We start from the raw sequence: 26,830 nt of genomic DNA, 5'->3' as shown, positions 1-26,830 counted from the left end.
GTCGCTAAGAGTCGGACATGACTGAGCGACTTCACTTTTCCTTTTCCCTTTCATGCACTGGAGAAGGAAATGGCAACCCACTCCAGTGTTCTTGCCTAGAGAATCCCAGGGACGGGGGAGCCTGGTGGGCTGCCATCTATGGTACTGCACAGTCGGACACGACTGAAGTGACTTAGCAGCAGCATTTCAAGTAAATCACTTAAGTACTGATTTGTTGGAGGTTTTCAATTCATTAAAAATAAAATACTGATTATCTCTTTTAATAAATATAGATAAGATGCCAAATAAATTATAAAAATAGAGACTTCAATAAATAAAAACTATACTGAAAACTTTAAAAAGGACAGAAAACCATTAATTTCAGTAACAAAATGACTGAGCCTTCTTAAACTCTAATATTTCAAGTAAAAGAAATGAAGCAGATTAAGACATAAGAGAAAAACTAAGACATTATTTAAAAGGTGGTAATCTTACAATTTTAACTTGGAATATGGCTGCACAATGTGTATAGACATTTGCAATGCAAATCAGCCTTTTCCTGAATGCACATTGTGAAAATTTTGCATTTTCTGACAATGCCATCATATACCTCCTCCCACTAATGGACTAGCCTGCAAGTATCTAGAGGCCAGTTCAGCACAAGGAATTCTAATGACATGGCTAAAAATACAATGCATTATGTATGTGTCTATGCTCATCCTCCTGTCTACAAACTAACTGGAAAGACAGGACCAAGACACACTAGATGACTGGAAGAGTATGAATGCAATTCTTTAATGTTCTCAAAAGCCCAAAAGGAACTGAAAGGAGAGATGAGTGCAGATCAGAGCCCCAGGAAATGCCTCCATGTGACTGAGCTGAGCACAGGCAATGCACAGCAGTGACCCCAGGTGCAGAGTGTGGGAGCCCGGCATGGGGAAATGGCAGGGCAGAGACGTGGAGCCCTGGGGAACCTTGTGACCGCCTGGGGCAACAAGCAGAGTCAGCATTTGGTATGACTCTCTATAGGCTGTACAGTGATAAGATTTCAGAACATCTTCAGTCATAAACAACTTTAAACAAACTGAGGAAAGGGACTTCCCTATAGGTCCAGTGGTTAATTAAGACTCCGTGCCTCCAATGTCGGGGGCATGGGTTTTGCTGCAGTGAGCTGCACTTGAAAACTAAGAGAGAAAAAAAAGAGGAAAGAAAAAACCAAGCTCATTGGTAATACCATCACATCAACGAAAGTTTCTTTCCCTGAATTCCACCTAAGATTTTTTAAAAATCTAAAGAGAGATAAGAGAGAAAGCAGAATCATGAGATTAGACAGAAAATGGATAGGATTACAAAGGTATGAGGAAATGAAGGTTTTTCTAAACAAGACACAGCACCACGTAGCACAACAGGACTCAAGACTGAAGACCCTGTAAATGGTGCAGGTCTTGCCAAGTGGTGGGGGCTGCACTGCACTCAGAGAGCATGGGCATGAAAGCGGCGTAGAGCGAGGTGAAGAGCCAAGGCCACGATGACTTGAGAACTTTCCAGTGATGAGGAGCTTCCAGCAGGTGGAACACAGAAGCTCACATAAGGAGATTCCATTATCCTCTTCCACAAATGCAGAAGTAAATAAACTTAATGCCTTTTAAGACCAAATACAGCATTCTGGATTCCTGACTGCTCTGAACCACCTCTTTACAGTTCCCTCTGGGCAGACTTATAACCTTCTCCTTTTTATAACTGATTATGGTCCAGGAAAGTACTGCCATATGCTACCTGCTTGTGAATTTAGTCACCTAAAAAGACCATTTATATTTTAACTCTGGTAAACCGTTCCTGTTCAGGCTTTCTGCAAACTGAAAAGTAGGTTTTACTTAGTAAAGGCATGAATCTTCACACTTTCCTAATTTATTCACAATAAGAAACCAAGTTACTCGTCCTGTCAGAGTCTGAACTACAGAAGACAGCAAGAACCTGACAGGCTTCAGCTGATCTCATACTGGTCAATATACTATCTTGCAATCTTGATTAGTCTGTATTGTGGTGCTAAAATATATAGGAAGTGTGTTTCTTACCAGGTTGTGGCTGTTTTCTGAGTCTTGGATTCTGATTGCCTTTTACTATATTTACCCTCTGTTTTTGTGGCGATTTCTTCATGGGTGGCTTAGCCGTTGGAATTGGTGTGTCTGGAGAGGTCTCTCGTCTCCTTGCCCTTTTAGCATTCGTTGCCGCTGGAACATCTTTAGAACTAGGAGCTTCTTGGGCTTTCCTATCCAGTTTGGTTATCTGTACAAACTGTGCGGTCAGCACCTCAGCACCTTATGCAGAAAAGACACCATTTTTTAAGGGGTAGGGGCTCACATATTGATCAGCATAGCTTTCTCCTTTGATTTCTTTTGTTGTGTGGGGGATAACTTTAGTAATGGGGAATAAAATATAAAATTTGGGATAGTTTATTAACAATTTTTTTTAAACAAAGCAAGAGTTAAAAAGCTCTCACTTAAGTATAAAAATATGAACTTGTTAAGTTTGGTCTATCTATCCAGATTAGAAGAAAATATCAGAGTAATAACTTTATAAAAATAAAACAATTAAAAAAAAATCCCATAATCTTTGCTGACTGATGTGACAGGTAAGGTTGAATGGGACAAATAATTCAATTTACACAAAAGCGACGCAGCTCCCATGAAGTGATGTGGTTGAAACTGTAAGCACACTGCAGAGATGAGACTGCAGATTCACAAAGACCTTACATGTTCTTCTTCACTACACCTAAGTATTAATACCAAAGCCTTAATGCCTGCCTGAAAAATCACCTCTTAAGAGAAGATGGAGGAAGGTACACTGAACAAAATCCTCATCTGATTTAATTCCCTATCAACCTACTACCCTTATGGCAGAAAGCGAAGAAAAACTAAAGAGCCTCTTGATGAAAGTCAAAGAGGAGAGTGAAAAAGTTGGCTTAAAACTGAACATTCAGAAAACTAAGATCATGGCATCCAGTCCCATCACTTCATGGCAAATAAATGGGGAAACAATGGAAACACTGAGAGACTTTATTTTTTTGGGCTGCCAAATCACTGCAGATGGTGACTGCAGTCATGAAATTAAAAAACGCTTGCTCCTTGGAAGAAAAACTATGGTTTTTCCAGTATTCATGTATGGATGTGAGAGTTGGACTATAAAGAAAGCTGAGCGCCGAAGAATTGATGCTTTTGAACTGTGGTGTTGGAGAAGACTTGAGAGTCCCTTGGACTGCAAGGAGATCCAACCAGTCCATCCTAAAGGAAATCATCCCTGAATATTCATTGGAAGGACTGAAGCTGAAGCTCTAATACTTTGATGGCCAACTGATGTGAAGAACTGACTCACTGGAAAAGACCCCGATGTTGGGAAAGATTGAAGGCGGGAGGAGAAGGGGATGACAGAGGATGAGACAGTTGGATGGCATCACTAACTCAATGGATATAAGTCTGAGCAAGCTCCGGGAGTTGGTGATGGACAGGGAAGCCTGGCGTGTTGCAGTCCATGGGGTTGCAAAGAGATGGACACGACTGAGCAACTGAACTGAACTTACAAAATGCTCAGCTTTAGTTCTCAGGGAAAGAGCTAAAGGTGGAGGGAGATGAGAAAAAAACTATTAATGACCTGCTTGTATCACACACAGCAAGTGTTTCAATGCTTTAAGACTTAAAAAAAAAATGTTAATAAATGTTCCCTGTGAAAACTGTTTTCCACACTGACTATATAAAATTATCACACCTGTGAATGTTTGTAAATATTTTAAAATCACATCAAATAGAAAATACTATTTCTAATTGCGAACAGAAAAATGATACTAAACAGTGTAAGAATGTGATGGTTATTAGGGAAATGTAAGAAAGAGACCAATTTCATTTTATGTTTTTGAAAATTAGAGGAATAAGTGGTTTTTTAAAAAGCTTTTCAGTTCAGTTCAGTTGCTCAGTCGTGTCCGACTCTTTGCGACCCCATGAATCACAGCACGCCAGGCCTCCCTGTCCATCACCAACTCCCAGAGTTCACTCAAACTCATGTGCATCGAGTCGGTGATGCCATCCAGCCATCTCATTCTCTGTCGTCCCCTTCTCCTCCCGTCCCCAATACTTCCCAGCATCAGAGTCTTAATGTTGAACATTTCCCTGGGTTTAATTATTTTCTTCCCTACTAAGCTAATAAAGGCAACAGAGCAGCATATTTTTGTTTGTTTCCAGAATAAGACTTCTGATTCTACATCAGTTTCAATTTTTAAAAATTTTGCCATAAAAAAGGAAAAATATAAAACAAGCAGCAAAATGAAAGTGAAACTGAAAGTCACTCAGTCATGTCCGACTCTTTGCGACCCCATGGACTATACAGTCCATGGAATTCTCCAGGCCAGAATACTGGAGTAGGTAGCCTTTCCTTTCTCCAGGGGATCTTCCCAATCCAGGGATGTAACCCAGGTCTCCTGCGTAAAAGTGGAAAATGATTAATACTAAATTGAGAAGAGAAAGGAAACGAGATGATCAAGACAAGGGGACATGTAAGATCTGCACGGGCAGGAAGTGAACACCTCTCATGACCCAGGTCCTGGGAGGAAAAGGGGAAACACGATCCTGAAGGGACCACCCTGCTTATCTGCATCACTCAACAGCATGTTTCTCAAACTGTGCACAATAACCCATGGGTGGACTGTCAAATAAACCTAGTGGGCTGCAACCAGAATTCTTTATTAAATGAAACAGGATATATCAGATTATACTGCACAAAGTTAGGATAAATGTTTTCTGAAATTTCTGTTTCAGTTTGTATGCATTTGTGTATACTGGACTAAAACATAAAACATATTTCTTACAGTGGATGAAATTCAAACCATTTTGAGAAATAGTGACAACATATATGTTGAATTACAGACAATATATTTAATACCTTTAAGTAAATTCATATAGAGGAAGAAAGTCAATACAGCCTGGAGTGTGTGCGGAAACAAGTGTGTGTGGGGCTGCTTCATGCTGCCCTTCTTTCCACCACCTTCCTAAACACACACACCATTTTTCAAACTATAATTGGTCAGAAATAATGATTTGTTAAAACCAAAGGGTAAAATCTTAATTATCTAGGATCCTGGGGGATCCACACATCTCCAGTATTTCTTGTTTAGGCATCAAAAGTGTTAAATTCACAACACAACAGACAGGGCTGGCTAAGACACACGCTTATAAGCAGCCTCCCGCTTTGCTCACGGTCAAGTACAGAGATGATGGGGAAATGCCTAAGGGGCCCTGGCCATAGTCTGCTCGCCCTTCTTGAAGGCAACATGGAGCTTAAGTTCCCTCAGTTCAGTTCAGTCGCTCAGTTGTGTCTGACTCTTTGTGACCCCATGGACTGCAGCACGCTAGGACTCCCTGTCCATCACCAACTCCCGGAGCTTACTCTAACTCTCGTGCATTGAGTCGGTGATGCCATCCAACCATCTCATCCTCTGTCATCCCCTTCTCCTCCCACCTTCAATCTTTCCCAGCATCAGGGCCTTTTCTATTGAGTCAGTTCTTTCCATCAGGTGGCCAAAGTATTGGAGTTTCAGCTTTGGCATCAGTCCTTCCAAAGAATATTCAGGACTGATTTCCTTTAAGTTCCCTAGTTTTAAACAAATACACTACACATATCTGAGGGGGTTCTAAGCCAGAGTTGTGCTGTCTGCTGTGCTCTGCTGGCTAAAGTGCACTTGACTGACACTAAACGGCTCTGGATAAGGGCTCCTACTCAGTTTTCAGGGACAACAAAACCACTGTGAACTGTTTCTTTACATACGTCTCCAGGCCACTGTACACTGTTTCAGTAGGTCCGTACCAGACAGCAGGTCCAGGTGACCACCTTTAGAACACACCAAGGATTAGAACTCTGCCCTAGGGTGCTCTGGTTGTGGAGGCCCAGGTGGACCCTCTTTAGATGTTCTCAGGCCGTCACTCAAAACTTTCTACCAGTTGCTCTTAGTGTGCCTGATGTTAGGAGATCCTGTCCAATCTGTCCCAGGGCAGTTCAGAAACTGAAAGTCCTTATTTTTTAGAAAGGCAAGTAAATAACTAAGTGGCAACTGGAGCAGTTTTACAAGTGAATAAGAGCTTCTAGTGGGCAGGCTTTTGTCCTATTGACTTTCACCTGTCACCTAGATCAGTGCTCCCTAGCTCTAGTGCACATACAAGCCACCGGGAGAGAACTCTTCACAGACACTGCCAAGCTATGGTCCAGGACGGTCACACAGGGACAGGGTGGGGACACAATGTTTGAAAACCCACATGATGTGCTTACCTCTTTTTCTCCTCTGAGGAAACTGTCCTTTGACTAGCTTGAGAGTCGTGGTAGAGGCAGGACCCTTGTTTCCTCCAGCAGGAGTCCTTTTGGGGAAGGGTCGGTACGAGCTCACCCTTTTACTCTGTACCATGGGCAGCGTGCTCGCCTTTCTCTTGGGCTGCACTCTCAGATTTGATGCTAGGCTCAGTGGGACCACAGCTCCCTGTCTTGCTTGAAATACATCTTCAGAGTTATTTCCAGTTTCTGTATCTTTTCTTCCTTCTGCCTCTGAGTCGTGAAATTCAGGATCTGGAGTCATCACTAAAGAAAAGCCTGCATCGCAAATCCCATCTGAAATACAAGGAGACTGAGGACGCTCTGCCAATAGATCTAACACAGTAGACACTCCCAAAATGTACCCGCTCGCATCTGAAAAGTAAGACTTCAACTGAGTTAAAGACTGTAAAGGGCACTTTTCAGCTGGAGAAGTCAAGTCAAAACCACTGGACACTTGGCCAGAGAAGTTGGTTTCTTTAAATCCGTCCTGAGAAGCAGCAGTCAGTGGAGGGCTTTTGTTCACCTTGGACAAGTCCTGGAAATTATGCTTTACTAATGTGTTTAGAGAGATTCCTCTTTCAGAAAATGATTTCTTTGCTTCTAGCAGGGCACAATTGAGGGCAGGCAAAACAGGCACCACCTTCAATGAGATGTCGTCTTCAACTTTCAAGTCTGTCAGACCTAAAATATATATGCATGCATTAAAAACCTGAACTTTTTTTTTTTTTCAAAAATCATGCAGGGAAAAAAATGCTTTACATTACAAAATTATAGGATGGTTAAATATGATGAGTGTTTCAAATGGTAATCTAAATAGCAATTAATAGAAGGCTTATGAATGCACTGTATATTGTCACCCTGCTTATTTAACTTATATGCAGAGTACATCAGGAGGAACGCTGGGCTGGAAGAAGCACAAGCTGGAATCAAGATTGCTGGGAGAAATATCAATAACCTCAGATATGCAGATGACACCACCCTCATGGCAGAAAGTGAAGAGGAACTAAAAAGCCTCTTGATGAAAGTGAAAGAGGAGAGTGAAAAAGTTAGCTTAAAGCTCAACATTCAGAAAACTAAGATCATGGCATCTGGTCCCATCACTTCATGGTAAATAGATGAAGAAACAGTGGAAACAGTGTCAGACTTTATTTTTTTGGGCTCCAAAATCACGGCGGATGCTGATTGCAGCCATGAAATTAAAAGACGCTTACTCCTTGGAAGGAAAGTTATGACCAACCTAGACAGCATATTAAAAAGCAGAGACATTACTTTGCCAACAAAGGTCCGTCTAGTCAAGGCTATGGTTTTTCCAGTGGTCATGTATGGATGTGAGAGTTGGACTGTGAAGAAAGCTGAGTGCCGAAGAATTGATGCTTTTGAACTGTGGTGCTGGAGAAGACTCTTGAGAGTCCCTTGGACTGCAAGGAGATCTAACCAGTCCATCCTAAAGGAGACCAGTCTTGGGTGTTCACTGGAAGACTGATGCTGAGGCTGATACTCCAACACTTTGGCCACCTCATGCGACGAGCTGACTCACTGGAAAAGACTCTGATGCTGGGAGGGATTGGGGGCAGGAGGAGAAGGGGAAGACAGAGAATGAGATGGCTGGATGGCATCACCAATTCGATGGACATACATGAGTTTGAGTGAACTCCGGGAATTGGTGATGGACAGGGAGGCCTGGCGTGCTATGATTCATGGAGTCACAAAGAGTTGGACACGACTGAGCGACTGAACTGAACTGATGAATGCACTTAATGAACATATATATATGAAAATACATACACAGAGACTCAGAGTCATTCAGGAGGGATGACAAGGTGAGAAAGAAGAAGGAAGGCCTTTCTCCAGCTCTGAAAAATAGCACCGGCTCTTAAGAGTTGGCAGAGTTGCTTTTCTGTTCTTATCTATACCTTATATGACCTACTTCAAACTCTCTTAACAAGGTAGTCAAAGGTGAAAACATCCTTTGGTTGGCATTTTGACTTTCCTTTTTCTTCTAGCTTTATTGAGATATAATTGAAATACAGCACTGTGTATATTCAGAATTTACAGCATAATGATCTGACTTACACACATCATTAAACAGTTACCTCAGTAAGTCTAGTGAACAGCCATCATACCATGTAGATACAAAATTAAAGAAATAAAAAAGTTTTTTTCCTTGTGATGGGAACCAACTGAACTCAAACAAAGTAAACCCCTAAGTAACCCTCAAGTTAATATTATGTAACTAGACTGACTAGTCTGTGCTCCTCAATGAAGGAAGAGTGGTGATGGACTCATTAAAGTGATAATCAGGCTGACACCTGACAGCTTTGCGTCAGAGGCAAGACTGTGCTTATTCTCCAGTTTTATTCATTATCTCCCCTGACCAGAGCCTTTCTGGACTTTGTTTCCTAACTGCCCTCTGAAATTCTGATACCACCAATCTACTGTATACCTATTTATATACTGCATGAGCAATACTTTTTGCCCCTAATAGACAATTCCTGGTCCTGGGGAAGGAGACAAGCAGTCCAGACAAATGCAAGTGCTTTAGTGAAGACCTTAAGTCCTACTGATGGGAGACTATGATGAAACTACTTCCTGGCTATTGCTCTTTAAGAACAAATGAATCTAGTTTTGGACACGCTGAATGTGAGGAACATCTGAGACACCTAAGTGGAAAGAGATGTCAATAGGCAGGTGGATACCTGAGTGGGGAGTAGACAAGCAAGGATAAGCCTGCAGAGATGAATGATTGACCAGGGAGAATAAAGGGGGAAAATTATTTCAGAGAAAAACAGCTGCCAGAGTCATGTGCTGCTGGGGGTTTAAGATGAGGACTGAAATGTGGCCCACAGCTGTCATGGACTGCTCGTGCCCTTACCTGCTGCTGATGGAGGTGAGTGGAATAAATGCAACCCGTGTAGACCTGTCTGCTCCTCTCCAAAACCTACACATAATGAGAATCAGAAGAAAATCAGGTTGCTGATTGGATATAAGTAAACATATTGGAAAACATTTTTTCAAAAAAGTTGTCCTTACCTGTTTCGGACATTAAGGCTGATGACATAAGTAAAATGAAAAATTCTCGATCTTCTAAGCATTTGATGATTGCCTTAAACATAAAAAAAGCAAGAAAGAAGATTCAATTCTCTTCTCCTTCTACCACATTCTTCAGTGATTTTTAACCTTATGAAAAGTTAAGGAAAAAGATTCTTGAAATGTTAGTAATTATGGGAAGCAGAACAATTTTGTCCCCAGTATCAGAAATTTCAAGTCCCTTATTGCTCAAATAATCTTTGCCTTGTTAGGGCTACATATAATAAATAACTGGAACATTAAGGGTTAGTTTTCGGATAGTATTCAACTATTTGACAAATCAATCAGAAACTTTTTTCATTGTCATGTTTGACATTTGCTGTGCAAGTAGCTGCTCTGTTTCCCGTTAGCCACTACAAATTCAAGGTCAATCAGACCTATGATTAACATCAATAAGCTCATGTTAATACAAAACATATCACAGAATCCTGGAACTAGAAAAACTGGAAGATATCATCCATTAAAGGAATCCTTTCCACAGCATACTAGGAGATGGGTAATAACAGGCAATAACATCATTAGGTCCCTGGTAATAAGAAATGCAGACAGAAAATGCAGCTCTTCTTTCGCATTATTCACCATTTCAAAAGCCTATATACACATAACAAAGACAAAATCCAATGCTCATATAATCATCGAGTTAAAAAAAACAGAATAAAATATACCACTTCATGAAGTGATAAAATACTGTATTTCAAAAACTGACAGGTCATAAGCCTACAAATCTGATAAATTAATAAATCATTCACTAACAACTCAAACATGAAAAAAAGACTTCTAATTCTTTATTAAAACACCACCTACAGGAACCATCACTATGGTGCGTCTCTGTATGTTTCTCCCACAGTCCCTGTGTATCAAGTTCTTAATTTCAGGGAAAATAATAATTATATGTTAAATGGATGACTCTTACCAACTGTTCCCTTTTAATGTATTCTATTAGTTTATCTACTTTCTCCCCCTGTTTGTTTGAGAGCTCCACCTCATACATATTGAAGCACATGTCTTGGTAACAGACTGTGGAAAAAAAATCAGAAACACAGAACATTTCTTATTTTTAAATAATATGATGCTTATTTTTTTTTTACAACCGATTTATTCATTTTATATTTTAAAAGAAGAAACAGGAATACTATTCAAAAAACATGGATCATTCAATGTTCTTGGTTATAAAACCCCTTAATAAAAAGTTACTGTATACAGTATTTAAAAACAATGCTTTTATTTATACTACACTAATATAAAGTTAACAAGACAAAAAGTATATGTAAATAAAAACATCAATATTGCCATGAATTAATCTAAATGACTAAGGACTTTCCTTCTCATGTTTTCTGCTTTATTTCATTTAAAAGTACAGGTGACCCTTGAATGCCTCTCCCTCAACCCCCTGTGCAGTCAGTATTTCCAGTATATGATTACCCTGGGTAATCATGATTCCACATCCACGGATTGGTTGGTACTGTAATATGTACTATTGAAAAAAAAGTGCTTATAAGTGGACTTAAGCAATTCAAACTTGTGTTGTTTCAGAGTCAGTGGTAAATAAAAACAACCACAAAACCTCTGTTCTCCTTGAAAGTAATGATTATGAGTTTCCAACTGTTTGTAAGTGTATCTCTGCTTAATTCCCTCAGTATTCTATATTAAAGCTAGTCTCTACCATATTAAATGAAACTACCATTCATCACTTTGACCTGGCCTCCCAGGAACTGAATCACACGGTTACTCTATCGCTTTCACAAAAGACCCTTTTAAGAATCATTTAAGGGAAAAACAGAAGTAAGGAGGGAGAGCGAGTGTGTGTGCACGCATGTGTATATATGAAAGAGAGTGGAAAACAAGCGGAACAAAGCTCAGGACACGCAGTGCACCATGACATCTGAACAGACCTTTGTGCTCCATGTAATTCTGTTTTTTAAAAGCAGCTTCTGGTAGTCTCTCTTTCAAAGATGACACTTTCATTACATACTTAAAATCTAGTTCATGTGGTCTAAAAAACAAAACAATATCATGTAATGTAATAAACACTGAAACTAGAGCTTCGTAACTTTTGATTTTCTAATATAAATGAAAACAAAACTATTAAAATCACAAAAATTCTTAAATCTATAAACTCTAAATCAAATAATGCATATATTCATAAATACTAGAGATTTTTGGGTATATGACCTTATAAATTGGCTTCCCTGGTGGCTCAGACAATAAAAAATCTGCCTGCAATGCAGGAGATCTGGGTTCAATCCCTGCCTCAGGAAGATACCCTGAAGAAGGGAATGGCAACACACTCCAGTACTCTTGCCTAGAGAATCCTATGCACCAAGAAGTCTGGTAGGCTACAGTCCACGGGGTCACAAAGAGTCGGGCATGACAAGACTATCCATGGGGTCACAAACAGTCAGGCATGACTGAGGACTAACACCTCATAAACCATGGTCTGCAAATATGTTCACATTAACTGAATGCATGCACTTTTGTTATAACCAAAATATTCAGAAGTGTGGAAGAATTACGTATTCTGGAATGGAATGAGAATATTCTAGAAATTATACCACATAAGAGTTGAAAGCTTTTGACAATACAGGACTGCCTACCATGCAGGGCCACAGAAAGAACCACATCTAGACTAGCACCATTTCCTTCTTTAAAACTTATTTAGAAATACTTGTACTCTTACAGATACCTCCTTTTCCCCCTAAATACTTCTCTGTGTGCACTTTTAAGAAAAACATTTCCTTCTATAACCACCCAAATACACGCACACAAAAGATAAACCCATCTGAATGCAGAGATCCAAAGAATAGCAAGGAGAGATAAGAAAGCCTTCCTAAGTGATCAATGCAAAGAAATAGAGGTAAACAATAGAATGGGAAAGACTAGAGATCTTTTCTAGAAAATTAGAGATATCAAGGGAACATTTCATGCAAAGATGGGCACAATAAAGGACAGAAATGGTACGGACCTAACAGAAGCAGAAGATATTAAGAATGAGTGGCACTAATACACAGAAGAATTCTACAAAAAAAGACCTTAATGACCCAGATAACGTTTGATCACTCACCTAGAGCCAGACATCCTGGAGTGCGAAGTCAAGTAGGCCTTAGGAAGCATCACTAGGAACAAAGCTAGTGGAGGTGATGGAATTCCAGCTGAGCTATTTCAAATCCTAAAAGATGATGCTGTTAAAGTGCTGCACTCAATATGCCAGCAAATTTGGAAAACTTCAGCAGTGGCCAAAGGACCAGGAAAGGTCAGATTTCATTCCAATCCCAAAGAAAGGCAATGCCAGAGAATGCTCATACTACCAAACAATCGCACTCATTTCACATGCTAGCAAGTAATGCTCAAAATTCTCCAAGCGAGACTGGTACGTGAATCATTCAACAGTATGTGAACCGAGAACTTCCAGATGTTCAAGTTGGATTTAGAAAAGGCAGACGAACCAGAGATCAAACTGCCAACATCCGTTGCATCATCAAAAAAGCAAGAGAGTTCCAGAAAAACATCTACTTCTGCTTTATTGACTACTCCAAAGGCTTTGACTGTGTGGAACACAACAAACTATGGAAAATTCTTAAAGAGATGGGAATACCAGACCACCTTACCTGCCTCCTAAGAAATCTGTATGCAGGTCAAGAAGCAACAGGTAGAACTGGACATGGAACAACGGACTGGTTCCAAATTGGGAAAGGAGTATGTCAAGGCTGTATATTGTCACCCTGCTTATTTAACTTATATGCAGAGTTCATCATGCGAAATGCCAGGCTAAATGAATCCCAAGCTGGAATCAAGACTGCCAGGAGAAATATCAATAACCTCAGATACACAGATGACACCACCCTTATGGCAGAAAGTGAAGAAGAGCTAAAGAGCCTCGTGATGAAAGTGAAAGAGGAAAGTGAAGAAGTTGTCTTAAAACTCGACATTCAGGAAACTAAGATCACAGAATCTGGTCCCATCACTTCATGGCAAATAGACAGGGAAACAATGGAACAGAGACTTTATTTTTTTGGGCTCCAAAATCACTGCAGATGGTGACTGCAGTCATGAAATTAAAAGACGCTTGCTCCTTGGAAGAAAAGCTACGACCAACCTAGACAACATATTAAAAAGTAGAGATATTACTTACCCAACAAAGGTCCATCAAGTATGGTTCTTGCAGTAGTCATGTATGGATGTGAGAGTTGGACTATAAAGAAAGCTGAGCACCCACAGAAAATTGATGCTTTTGAATTGTGGTGTTGGAGAAGACTCTTGGGAATCCCTTGGACTGCAAAGAGACCCAACCAGTCCATCCTAAAGGAAATCAGTCCTGAATATTCATTGGAACTTACTTGTGCCTCTCTCATCTCCTTCAACCTGCAACAGTCTTCATCTTCACTGACCTTGATATTTCTGAATAATACAGGCCATTTACTTTGCAGACTGTCCCTCAGTCTGGGCATGTCAAAGGTTTTCTCCTGATTAGACTGGCAGGAACACCACAGACATGATATTGTGTCATCCTCTGTGCATCGTGTCAGGAAGCTCCTGATGTTTATTTCTTTCCTGGTGATGTTAACTTATCCACTGAGTTAAAATGGTATCTGCAGCTTCTTCTATTATAAACTGCATTTTTTCCTTTGTGAGATATGTAAATTCCATCAAACTTCCATCTACTTTATCAAGCCTCCATTGATCATTATGATGTTGCCAAAATGTGATTTCCTAATTTCATCACTCTTTTTACACTTACTGCTGCTGCTGCTGCTAAATCGCTTCAGTCGTGTCCGACTCTGTGCGACCCCATAGACGGCAGCCCACCAGGCTCCCCTGTCCCTGGGATTCTCCAGGCAAGAACACTGGAGTGGGTTCTACACTTATAGTTGTACTCTATACAACTACTGAGCCTGTGTGCTGCAACTCCTGAAGCCTGCACGTCTAAAGCCTGTGCTCCTCAATGAGAGAAGCCACCACCATGAGAAGTCTGAGTACTGCAACTAGAGAGTAGCCCTCTGCTTGCCGTAACTAGAGAAAGTTGCACACAGCAATGAAGGCTCATGCAGTCTAAATAAACAAACACAAAACTTTTAAAAAGAGCCAATAAAAAGAAAATTATTTCTAATAGAACACTAATTTTCACTTTTCATTTCAGTTAAAGCATGTCTAACTTTCAAGGGGTTTGGGGGCAAACTAAATAGATTAAACAAAAAAGTATCACAAGATGCCCAGAAAAAAATACTGTACTGTAATTCATTATAATATAAATACATGTAACAGCTCCTCTATTTAATGCTACTCTAGGAAAATCATGTGAAAATTAGAAAATTAGATCCTACATATCTTAATAAAAACTATAACAGAATTAAGTGGCTATAATCTGCATCTGTTATCTAGGCAAGTACAATCTGTTTTTCATAGAAAGTGAAACTTCTAGCATTAAGTAAATTAACTTAGCCTGAGAGGTTATTTTTCTACACATGGATTAAGAAGCTAAAATTTTAAAAGTGATTTATCAAAGATTATAAAACTAAAAAGTAGGGACTTCACTTTGCCAACAAAGGTCCATATAGCCAGAACTATGGTTTTTTTAGCAGTCATGTACAGATGTAAGAGTTGGACCATAATGAAGGCTGAGCACCAAGGAACTGATGCTTTTCAACCTTGGTGTTGGAGAAGACTCTTGAGACCTCCTTAGACAGCAAGGAGATCAAACCAGTCAATCCTCAAGGAAATAAACCCTGAATATTCATTGGAAGGACCGATGCTGAAGCTCCAATACTGTGACCACCTGATATAAAGAGCCGACTCATTGGAAAAGACCCTGATGCTGGGAAAGACTGAGGGCAGGAGGAGAAGGGGATGACACAGGACGAGACAGTTGGATGGCATCACTGACTCAATGGACATGAGTTTGAGCAAACTCCGGGAGATAGTGAAGGACAGGGAAGCCTGGCGTGCTACAGTCCACAGGGTCACAGAGTCAGACACAGTTTAGCAACTGAACAACAATAAAACTAACTTATTCCAAAGCAAAGGTCAGATTTAGATTTGAATTTAGGTCTCTTGTGTCACGGCCCTGTACTCTATACATCTCCTGAAGAATAACCTAAAACCAAGTACAGCTGGTATATTTCACACCAGTGCCAACAAGCAGGACCTCAAAATGAGAATTGAAAAGTTAGAGAAGCATTAGTAAAGGGCATTAATTCAACACTTACAGTTGTTTTGGAACCACTGTACCATAGGAAGACCAAAGAGTTATATCGCACAGTAGACAGCCTTGTATGATTAATTTCCCTTTCCATGGAGAGATGAGAACTGTAAGAAATGAGGTTAAGAAAGAAACTGATTATTTTATTTTTGAACAAGACATTTACTTAAAGAAAAAACTAAAAAAACCAATTAAATAGTTTCTTACCATTTTCTTTGAGTTCAAGTCTAGGGGGGAAAAAAGAAGCATTTTTATAAGAGCAAAGAAAACAAATCCAGTAAAACAGAGTATGCACATAATTACTTACATGCTTTTATGGTCATAGGCTGGTGCTGCCATCTTTCTAGGTTCCCTGTACTGAAAAGCTACAATCAGGTAAGGACAGACCTGTCTGGGTCGCTCAGTAATAGCGCTGTCTGAAAGTTCATAGAGGTAATACTGAAAGAAGAAAAGCATTATGAGGATAGCACTACAGAATTCCTCATGCATCAAGTTTACTTCATCCCTACCCAACCTCCAAATTTAACTCATTACATTCAGAAAAGTATCTTGCAAATGATTTATTCCCAGGTGACTATACCTGACTCAGTTCAAAGGTGCGAAAATGACTTGTCTTGTGAGAAATCTTGTTAGTATTTGCAGCCACATGGCAATCATAGCCAGAAGATGGGCTAGTATAGTTAGTTGTATAATTCTCAGACACAAACTTGACTTTTCCCTAGAATGACAATATTAAGACTAATCAAATATCTTCAAAGAGGAATAATTTTACTCTAGGATTTATTTAAAACAGTCTAAATAAAGATGTGGATGTGTTTTGACTAACAGTAAACTGTGTTAAGAACTATGGCTCTTAAAAAATTATCTTAAGACCAACACTAGTTTTAATTATCTATGAACCCCATTACATTTGTATTTAGCCCTTGAAGTTTTTTGTTTTTTCACAAACTCTGATATAATTTGGCATCTTTCTTTGGCAAACATCCACAGCTTTTTTCACAGTATTAAAGGAGTACATGAATTAGTCCAAATTTAGGAGAACCATTCCTTTCAATTGGAGAAGGAAATGGCAACCCACTCCAGTATTCTTGCCTGGGAAATCCCATGGATGGAGGAGTCTGGTGGACTATAGTCCATGGGGTCGCAGAGTTGGACACAACTGACTAACACTTTAACTTTATTTCTTTAAAAGAGAAATTACATAGTCCACCAAACGGACTCACTATTTAATGACTATATCATAAAAGATGAAAAAAACTAAAATGTCAAAAGATGAGTTCCAAACTGAAGTATTAAATTATAAATTGTAAATTGCTGCTGCTGCTGCTAAGTCATTTCAGTTGTGTCCGACTCTGTGCAACCCCAGAGACGGCAGCCCACCAGGCGTCCCTGGGGTTCTCAGGCAAAAACACCGGAATGGGTTGCCATTTCCTTCTCCAATGCACGAAAATGAAAAGTGAAAGTAAAGTCGCTCAGTCATGTCCCACTCTTAGCAACCCCATGGACTGCAGCCCATCAGGCTCCTCCATCCATGTGATTTTCCAGGCAAGAGTACTGGAGTGGGGTGCCATTGCCTTCTCCGTAAACTGTAAATTAGAGACCAAGATACTCCTGCTTCACCAGCACCCAGTAAACCAGCAAGGAGCAAAAACCCAGTAAAGCACTTCACAGGCCAATAGCCCTGATTACTCAACAGCTGACAGTATTTTTCACCATGGAAGCTCCTCATCGAGGGGTACGTATCTCCCAGAAAAAGGAAAAAGAGAACTGTTGAGTTAGTTTATCATGCAATAAAAGGTCATACGATGATTTTAAAAGCTATCTTGAATAACACAATGACACAACATGAAAAAAATGAAAATACACAAAATAGGTACCAAAATGCGGTGCGAAATAATAGGCAACTTTTATTTCTATGTTTACAAGATGTACTATTTAAATATATATATATATATATATATATGCTTGCTGTTAAGGTGCCTTCTCTTCAGCACTTGGACCACCATGGACAATCCTCAGAAGACTAATCACATGAGTGGTGCTCCAGTGAGCCGTCAGAACCTGCATCCTCTCCCCATCAAACTGGGCAGGGCTAGCTTCTGAGCAGTGAAGTAAGGAGAACTGAGAGCACATAGCCAGAAACTCAAAACTAAACAGCAGGGTCCACCAGACATGGTAGGGGCATGAAACCAATGGCGAGGCACAATCTGACATAAAAAACTTGATATCTGAGCTGACAGGCATGTGGGCTGCAGAACTACAGTATTTATCACAGAGCAGGAAAGGGAAACGTTAAAGGGGGAAGCAGTGGTTGGGAGCCAATGAATGCTACTTTTCCTTCAGTTCTTAGGGACGAATTTTGGAATATGGAGAATTCACACTCTTAAATAATCAGTAGTGTTAGGTTTATAACCGAAGAACTTAGTAGGAACGCTAAAACAAAAGCAAAAACAAAACAAGACCACAGAATATGTCCTCAAAAAACCCCCCGACCTCTAAAATTAGTTTTCCTACTATTTGAGTGAAAATTCTAATTGTGTGATTCACTTATACTGCATTATTTAAGGGAACTAAAAAATTTCTGAGATTATTAGTTATAGGTATCATATGAAACTATGAACAAGATCTCAATGTTTTAGGGATAACAAAAATGCATAAAGATTTCTCATTTTGACAATTTAAGCCAGACAACGAATGCTGCTTTCTAAATTCATCTCTTATAGCTGAAATCATGTTGTTTTATAAACAAGTTACTCATTCTGCTATTTAATGTTTAAAAAGTGACACTGTGGAGCAGGGTGAGGAAAGCTTCTCACTAAATGCCTGCTGTATTATTTTCAAGCTTTTTTTAAGGAAAAAAATTCACAGATCATCTATTAAAAGAGTAAAAAAAAAAAAACCTTTGTCCTTAAAGGAAAGCAAAAGGAACAATTATTTTTTCTGATTCTGAACAGCTGTCTTTGGCAAGGACTATGTTTAGCAAATGATCTGCAAAAAAACATGATCACAGACTGATAAGCTTTCATTAAAAAAAATTACACAGAAGCAAATTTAGGCTTTACCTTAATTAGATTAAAAATTACAACATAACCAGACTTCCCATGATACCAAGGTCTTGCATGAAGATAGTCTGAGTATTTGGAAATGTACACACCTATAAAAGTATAAAAATAGATTAATTTACACTTTAAGAAGACTGTTTACACATGGATTACTTAAAATGAACAAGATGACACAAGGGACAAATAAAAGGTAACATTAAAAAAACTATTTTGAAAATGCTTACCTTTTAAAATCTACTTGAGATATTCTACAGGTATGGAAACATCAGAGCAAAGATAAAATATATCTGTTTGACAACCAATTTTCTATTTGGGTACAGTAACTGAAAAGGGATGAATGTATCACAATTTTGGAAAAGTCTCTGTCTGTTTTATTCTCCATGCAATCTTTCAGTGAAAAGGCCTGTGGTAATCTGATTCTCAAGTTATTTTTTCCAGAAAATCTCAGTAAATGCTCCTATTTAAGAATGTGTGCTGAAGTTGACTACACAGCAGGTCTGTGCCAGGCAGCAGTGACACAAAGGGAAACAGAACAAGATCCCTGCCTTTAAGCAATGTGTTCTGCTGGACTGTGAATTCCAGTCAGCAGAGGTTAGATTTTTTTTGTTCACCACTGCAGCCTTATCACAGACCATTGCTGTTTAAAAGAGAAGTTGAGTCTCAAGCGGGGAAAGGCTCCTGTAGGTTGAGGGAAGAGAGGATGATCCCCGCACAGAAGTAGCAGTGAGAAAACAGAGGAAAGAACCCATTTCAGGGATATTTCTGAACTGAGGCATCGCTTGTGAAATAGAAATGACAACAGTGAGAACACGGATAGAATGAACAGAGTTATAGACATGCTGTCAGAAGACTGGATTCCAGTTCCAAGTTCTTCACGTACTACTACTACTACTAAGGACTGATGCTAAAGCTGAAACTCCAATACTTTGGCCACCTCATGTGATGAGTTGACTCACTGGAAAAGACTCTGATGCTGGGAGGGATTGGGGGTGGGAGGAGACGGGGACGACAGAGAATGAGATGGCTGGATGGCATCACCAACTCGATGGACATGAGTCTGAGTGAACTCTGCGAGTTGGTGATGGACAGGGAGGCCTGGCGTGCTGTGATTCATGGGGTTGCAGAGTCGGACACGATTGAGTGACTGAACTGAACTGAACTGAAGCACATGACTGAGTAGTATGTCACTTAAGCAGAGAGGATGGGTGTGGGTCACAGATACAGAAATCACAGGTTTTCAGAAGATTTAAAAAGATCCATAAACCTTTAAAACTGTAACACACTACAGTAATATAAAGGCTTACTTTCATATATTTCATTCATTTCACTTGAGCCAAAAACTATAAACATACATATCCAGTACTGCTAGCTTATCATCACCCCCAGCATGTGAAGAAGAATGTGTATTTGTAGGAACAATGCAGCCTCTACTCCACCTCCTACTGAAACCAGGCTCTCAAAACATCAACAATAAACTCAAGCAACTGTCACATAGAAAAATGGCCTTGATTTTTAGAGGTATAAGCTGAGGCATTTGCTTGTAACTCACTTCCACATTTTTCAGGAAAAAAAAATGTTTTTAGACAAATGAAGAGAATTAATGCAAAACACTATCTGGTAAATGTAGGTGATGGGTATATCATACCATGCTACTTTTTTTCTACATTAGCATTTTTCATAATGAAAAGAAGGAGGTGTTAAGAAGAATAGAGGAAAAGAAGAAAAGGTTCAGGTAAACTGTTATTTGAGCTGTGAACTTATCCTGTTTCATGTCCTTTAGGAGAGCTGAACAGAAGTTTAAAAACATTCGCTACACACAGAGTTACCATCAGTTCAGTTACCATACAAGCCAGCAATTCCACTCCTAGGTATAAACCCAGCAAAAATGAAAATACTTGCCCACATAAAGACCGTATGCATAAGAATATATATAGTAGCTCTTTTTAATAATAGCTAAAAAGTAGAAACAACAAAGCATCTACCAACTGCTGAATGGATAAAGTGGTACAATGGAATATTATTCAGTCAAAAAGCGAATCAAGTACATGTGACAACATAGATGAATCTCAAAAACACTAAGTAAAAAAACAAGTTACTCACAAAAGGTTAGATATGATTCCATTTATATGGAATGTCTGGAATAGTCAATCCACAGGTGCAAAAAGGAAAGCAGTGGTTGCCCAGGCTGGTGGGAGGGGAGGTGACTGATGAAAATGGTCTAAAACTGACTGTGCTGACGGTCACACAACTCTGAATGCATTAAAAAAAACACTGAACTGTATACTTCAAATGGGTGAATTGAAAGGTGAATTTTATCTCAATAAAGCTGTTATTACAAAGAAAGGGCCAGCAAGAACCTAGCCATGAAGCCCCATAGTCTTTCTCACCCTGATCTCCAACTTCTATAGCATCTGACACTGCTAACACCCCTCCGGACACCTTCTGCTTCCTGTGAGACTCCACCTCCAGATTCTTCATTCACTGGACTGCTCTCAGCTCTTCTTCTTCCTGTCCTCGCCCCATGTCCCCATCCCTTGGTCCCATAACCATCTAAATAAAAGTTCTGTTCTTCCTCATCTGTGCTGCCCCATGTAACAATATCTTTGGCTTCAACTAACATGCACCCTCTGCCACCTTGAGCCGTAACCTCTAGTCCTCATCCCTCTTCCAACTGTTTTCACCACCAGCAGCAAACAGCTTACTGAAGTGGGTGTTCATTTACTGCAAGCTTACTAGGTGTAAGCTCCATGCTAAGCACTTTACATAGTCTCATAATCCTCACAACAAATCTACAAGATAGTTTTATCTATTTACAGATGAAGAAACTGAAGGTTAAAGAAATTAGGGCTAAAGCACATTCTTAACGATAAGATACCTTTCTCCTGTAACTCATCAGCCTATCTAAAAATCTCTCCTCTATTGATAATACCAATGCAGTGTAAATTTAACACTTTATATTTGATTATTTCCTTTCTCTACTCCTCACATCCCATAGTTGCCATTTTTGGTCAGTACCATCTATTCTCTATTCTTACTGCCATAATGATAGTTAGGAGGAAAGTCTTCTCCTTAGCCCCAGATGATAGCACTGACCTCTTGGCACTGAAAGATACCTTCTAGTCTAATCATCTTTTAAAAGAGAGAACTCTAATAGAAAATCTTAAGTTCTTAAATTCAAAGCTCATGTATATATTTAAAGTTCTGATTCCAAAGATTATTTATCATCAATGAAACTAGCTTTTAATACAGGACTCTTATGTAACTAACTAAATTCCACTTCACCTTGTAAAAGAAATTCTCCTTTCTTATAGACCGTACCTTTCGCTGGGTCCCCCAGAGTGGTGATAGCACTGCTGCCCACACAGAGTCCATGCTGACATACCAACTTCGCCTTAAACAAAAGATCGGACTTTGCTTATATCATGTTTTGGAGAGTCAATGAAATAACTCTATAATTTACATACAAACTTTCAATACAGAATCTGTACACTATATGCATTCATGGCACAAAGCAAGTTTCTATAAGGCAAATGTGTTTCAGTTAATATTAACAGTTTAAACTTTTTCATGAAATTTTACCATTTCTGCTAACAAAAATGTCACTGGCAAAACCAAATTAAACAAGCTCACAGATTAGTCCTCTCTTGAAGATTTCTTTTTTGATTACAGCTTGGGAATCACGAAATTTGAAAATGCCTTACCCCCAGATGACGTTTATTTTTTTCTAAAGTATGAACCCCTAACATATCTTATTTGGAAGTCAACAACTAAGTAAATAAACTCTCTGGTATTACTATGTAACCATAAGGTACATGCTAATGTAAACTATCCCTTAGCAAATTTACCCCCATTCTTTAAAAATCATGATCCCAACCAAAATACTACCTGTGAATTACTTTAAGCTGGATCACAGATCTCTGGCACTGATGAAAGTGTATCTAGAAGTCACACACATCTTTGGAGACATACCTGCATACAGCAGTTTCTTTCTCCACACTTTAGGTATAAGCAACAATATAGATCAATTTTCAAAACAGCCTGAAACAATTCCAAGTAACCAGAATGCTGAAAGTGTTTATTTTATCCCCAAAACCATGTAATTTAAACTTGAAAAAGCTTCCACAAGAAACAGAAGATATCTATGTAAACAATGATCCAGAATGGAAAAATATCCATTCACTCCATTAAAAGGCATTATTAATACTTAAGCATTCTGTATTAATCGAAATCTCACTATAAGCTTACAAATGTATTTAAGATAAAACTAAGGAAAACCTTAAAAAGTTGTAGAAATCAAATCTCTTTCATGAAAAGCTTTCATTGTCATTTACACTGCTACCTAAAAAAGACTGATGAACTGGTAATGTTACAAATTTTATAGAATCAATGTTTAACTTTAACGACATAATTAATTTTGTACCTTAACATCATAAAATTAATTTTCTAAGACCAAATTTCCTTACCTGATTTTCAGTTTCAAACAGAAGAAACCCGTAAGTTTCTTGAAGTTCTTCGTGAGTATAGTTACTTGCTTTTTTTTCTTGGTAAAAAGTTTTGTACTGTATAAAGAGAAATAATCAAATGTTATAAACATGTTATTTTGCCTTGCAAATTAATTTTTAAAAATGCATCAACTGAATTCCTCCTGTTAAAAGACTAATGAAATTTATTATTTTTCTATTCCCTAGAATATATTATAATTACCTTTCAAGTGATTATTACCAAGGATAGTTTATCTTGCTAAAATGTGATAGCTAAAAAGAACTAGGCTCAAATACAAAAAATGATGGGTCTATTTCTTTAAAACTAAAATAAAACTAACCACAGACACAGTGTGTACCAAGCACCTCACCTCATTTAAGAAAATGTCATTTTTCACCAAAGTCACTTGACTGTACTGAAAACCATGCTCAGATGCAGAGTCCAAGTAAGAAGTATGGAGAATTGAAACTGTCCTCTGGAAGAGAGAGTCTGAACTCAAGGATACTGTCTCAAAAACTGTAAAACACAAAAATAATGCAACTGTTTAAGATAACCAAAGGCTGGGGAAAGTGGCACACTAAATATCACTGACCAAGTCATTCATTTCCTTCCTGCATAACTGAGACATTTCCATTATGTTCTGGCTACCATATCTGGACTATCTTCAAAGACCTCATACTCGATGAAAATAACCTAAATGGATTATAACAATGGATGAATTACTTTTAATGCAAGAGTAAATCCCTTTAGGTTTAAAGCTGGGTGCTGTAACCAAGGCTGTAAAAGCAGATACATCTATAGTGTCAAGCTGGAGTTCAGCGACTGCTTAGATCAATACTGCTTGTTCCTAAGTTTTTGTAAATCTAGGCCACGTTTTGATAAACTTAACCTTCCCAGTGGCTCACCAAATCCACAAGGAAGTCTGTGAGGTTCCTAGGAAAGGGGCTAATACTGCACACTCATTTGACCATGGAGTACAGAATGAAGGGAGCAAAGGCTAATAAGAGTTTTGCCAAGAGAACGCACAGGTCATAGCAAACACCCTCTTCCAACAACACAAGACAAGACTCTACACATGGACATCACCAGATGGTCAATATCGAAATCAGACTGATTATATTCTTTGCAGCCAAAGATGGAGCAGTTTTATACATTCAGCAAAAACAAGCCTGGCAGCTGACTGTGGCTCAGATCATGAACTCATTGCCAAATTCAGACTTAAATTGAAAAAAGTAGGGAAAAACCACTAGACCATTCAGGTATGACCTAAATCAAATGCCTTACGATTATACAGTAGAAGTGAGAAAGAGATTCAAGGGATCAGATCTGATAGAGTGCCTGAAAAACTATGGACGGAGGTTCGTGACACTGTACAGGAGGCAGTGATCAAGACCATCCCCAAGAAAAAGAAATGCAAAAAGGCAAAATGGTTGTCTGAGGAGGCCTTACAAATAGCTATGAAAAGAAGCGAAGCGAAAGGCAAAGGAGAAAAGGAAAGATATGCCCATTTGACTGCAGAGTTCCAAAGAATAGTAGGGAGAGATAAGAAAGGCTTCCTCAGTGATCAATGCAAAGGAATACAGGAAAACAATAGAATGGAAAAGACTAGAGATCTCTTCAAGAAAATTAGAGACACCAAGGGAACATTTCATGCAAAGATGGGCACAATAAAGCACAGAAATGGTATGAACATGACAGAAGCAGAAGGTATTAAGAGGTGGCAAGAATACACAGAAGAACTATACAAAAAAGATCTTCATGACCCAGATAATTACGATGGCGTGATCACTCACCTAGAGCCAGACATCTTGGAATGTGAAGTCAAATGGGCCTTAGGAAGCATCACTACGAACAAAACTAGTGGAGGTGAAGGAATTCCAGTTGAGCTATTTCAAATCCTAAAGGATGATGCTGTGAAAGTACTGCACTCAATATGCCAGCAAATTTGGACAACTTCAGCACAGGACTGGAAACAGTCAGTTTTCATTCCAATCCCAAAGAAAGGCAATGCCAAAGAATGCTCAAACTACCGCACAATTGCACTCACCTCACACACTAGCAAAGTTTTGCTCAAAATTCTCCAAGCCAGGCTTCAACAGAATGTGAGCCGTGAACTTCCAGATGTTCAAGCTGGATTTTTAGAAAAGGCAGAGGAACCAGAGATCAAATTGCCAAGATCCGTTGCATCATCGAAAAAGCAAGAGAGTTCCAGAAAAACATCTACTTCTGATTTATTGACTACTCCAAAGCCTTTGACTGTGTGGACCCCAACAAACTGTGGAAAATTCTTCGAGAGATGAGAATACCAGGTCTATATGCAGGTCAAGAAGCAACAGTTAGAACTGGACAAGGAACAACAGACTGGTTCCAAATTGGGAAAAGAGTATGTCAAGGCTGTATATTGTCACCCTGCTTATTTAACTTATATGCAGAGTACATCATGAGGAATGCTGGACTGGATGAAGCACAAGCTGAAATCAAGATTGCTGGAGAAATATCAATAACCTCAGATACCACCCTTATGGCAGAAAGCGAAGAACTAAAGAGCCTCTTGATGAAAGTGAAAGAGGATAGTGAAAAAGTTGTCTTAAAGCTCAACATTCAGAAAACTAAGATCACAGAATCCAGCCCCATCACTTCATGGCAAATAGAAGGGGAAACAGTGGAAACAGTGACAGACTTTATTTTTCTGGGCTCCAAATCACTGCAGATGGTGACTGCAGTCATGAAATTAAAAGACGCTTGCTCCTTGGAAGAAAAGTTATGACCAACTTAGATAGCATATTAAAAAGCAGAGACATTACTTTGCCAACAAAGGTCTGTCTAGTCAAAGCTATGGTTTTTCCAGTAGTCATGTATGGATATGAGAGTTGGACTATAAAGAAAGCTGACCACAGAAGAATTGATGCTTTTGAACTGTGGTGCTGGAGAAGACTCTTGAGAGTCCCTTGAACAGCAAGGAGATACAATGAGTCTATCCTAAAGGAAATTAGTCCTGAATAAATTCATTGAAAGGACTGATGCTGAAGCTCCAACTCCAATACTTTGGCCACCTCATGCGAAGAGCTGACTCACTGGAAAAGACCCTGATGCTGGGAAAGATTGAAGGCAGGAGGAAAAGGGGACGACAGAGGATAAGATGACTGGATGGTATCACTGACTCAATGGACATGAGTTTGAATAAACTCTGGCATTTGGTGTTGGACATGGAGGCCTGGCGTGCTGCAGTCCATGGGGTCACAAAGAATCGTACACGACTGAGCAACTGAACTGAACTACACACTCAGCAAATATATCAGAAATTGTTTTTCTCTGAGCCTTCCTCACCAGCCTGGAAATGTCTACTGAACTTCTTACGGGTTGTATTACAAAATTATCATTTTATGAAAATAAAAATTTATTACTTTTTTTGAAAGTGCTTTTTTCAAACCATGCTGCTGCTGCTAAGTCGCTTCAGTCGTGTCCGACTCTGTGCGACCCCATAGACGGCAGCCCACCAGGCTCCCCCGTCCCTGGGATTCTCCAGGCAAGAACACTGGAGTGGGATGCCATTTCCTTCTCCATTTCAAACCATACCCATGTACTATCTGAGAGATGCTAGGCCACCTTGCCCATGAAAGCCATGTTTCCTGTACTGAGAATTAATGACTGAATCAAGCAATTCTCCTGGTTGGGCCTT

The 26,830-nt window shown here is 39.2% G+C and overlaps 1 protein-coding gene across 8 annotated transcripts in view; it reads right to left on the bottom strand.

Moving 5' to 3' along the window:
• Nucleotides 1–26,830, bottom strand: part of TASOR2 (transcription activation suppressor family member 2) — a 63,620-nt gene that overhangs the window by 15,272 nt on the left and 21,518 nt on the right. For 3 of the 8 annotated variants that reach the window (XM_055431125.2, XM_088844011.1, XM_088844009.1), the window contains exons 2-15: nt 23,522–23,667; nt 23,133–23,228; nt 21,988–22,060; nt 18,670–18,761; nt 16,188–16,325; nt 15,915–16,045; nt 15,815–15,834; nt 15,615–15,714; nt 11,307–11,407; nt 10,328–10,431; nt 9,358–9,430; nt 9,200–9,265; nt 6,289–7,008; nt 2,055–2,297 (exon numbers count right to left, since the gene is read on the bottom strand). In XM_055431125.2, coding sequence (XP_055287100.2) covers nt 2,055–2,297; nt 6,289–7,008; nt 9,200–9,265; nt 9,358–9,430; nt 10,328–10,431; nt 11,307–11,407; nt 15,615–15,714; nt 15,815–15,834; nt 15,915–16,045; nt 16,188–16,325; nt 18,670–18,761; nt 21,988–22,060; nt 23,133–23,228; nt 23,522–23,667 — 2,103 coding nt within the window. The other 5 variants (XM_088844006.1, XM_088844012.1, XM_088844008.1 and 2 more) reach the window with 4 other exon arrangements.

This window comes from Moschus berezovskii, chromosome 15 (assembly GCF_049115385.1).
Source record: "Moschus berezovskii isolate FMDL1 chromosome 15, NW_MosBer_1.0, whole genome shotgun sequence".
Lineage (NCBI taxonomy): Eukaryota > Metazoa > Chordata > Mammalia > Artiodactyla > Moschidae > Moschus > Moschus berezovskii.
The sequence above is the reverse complement of the archived record's forward strand: the minus strand, read 5'-3'. Positions and strand labels throughout refer to the sequence as shown.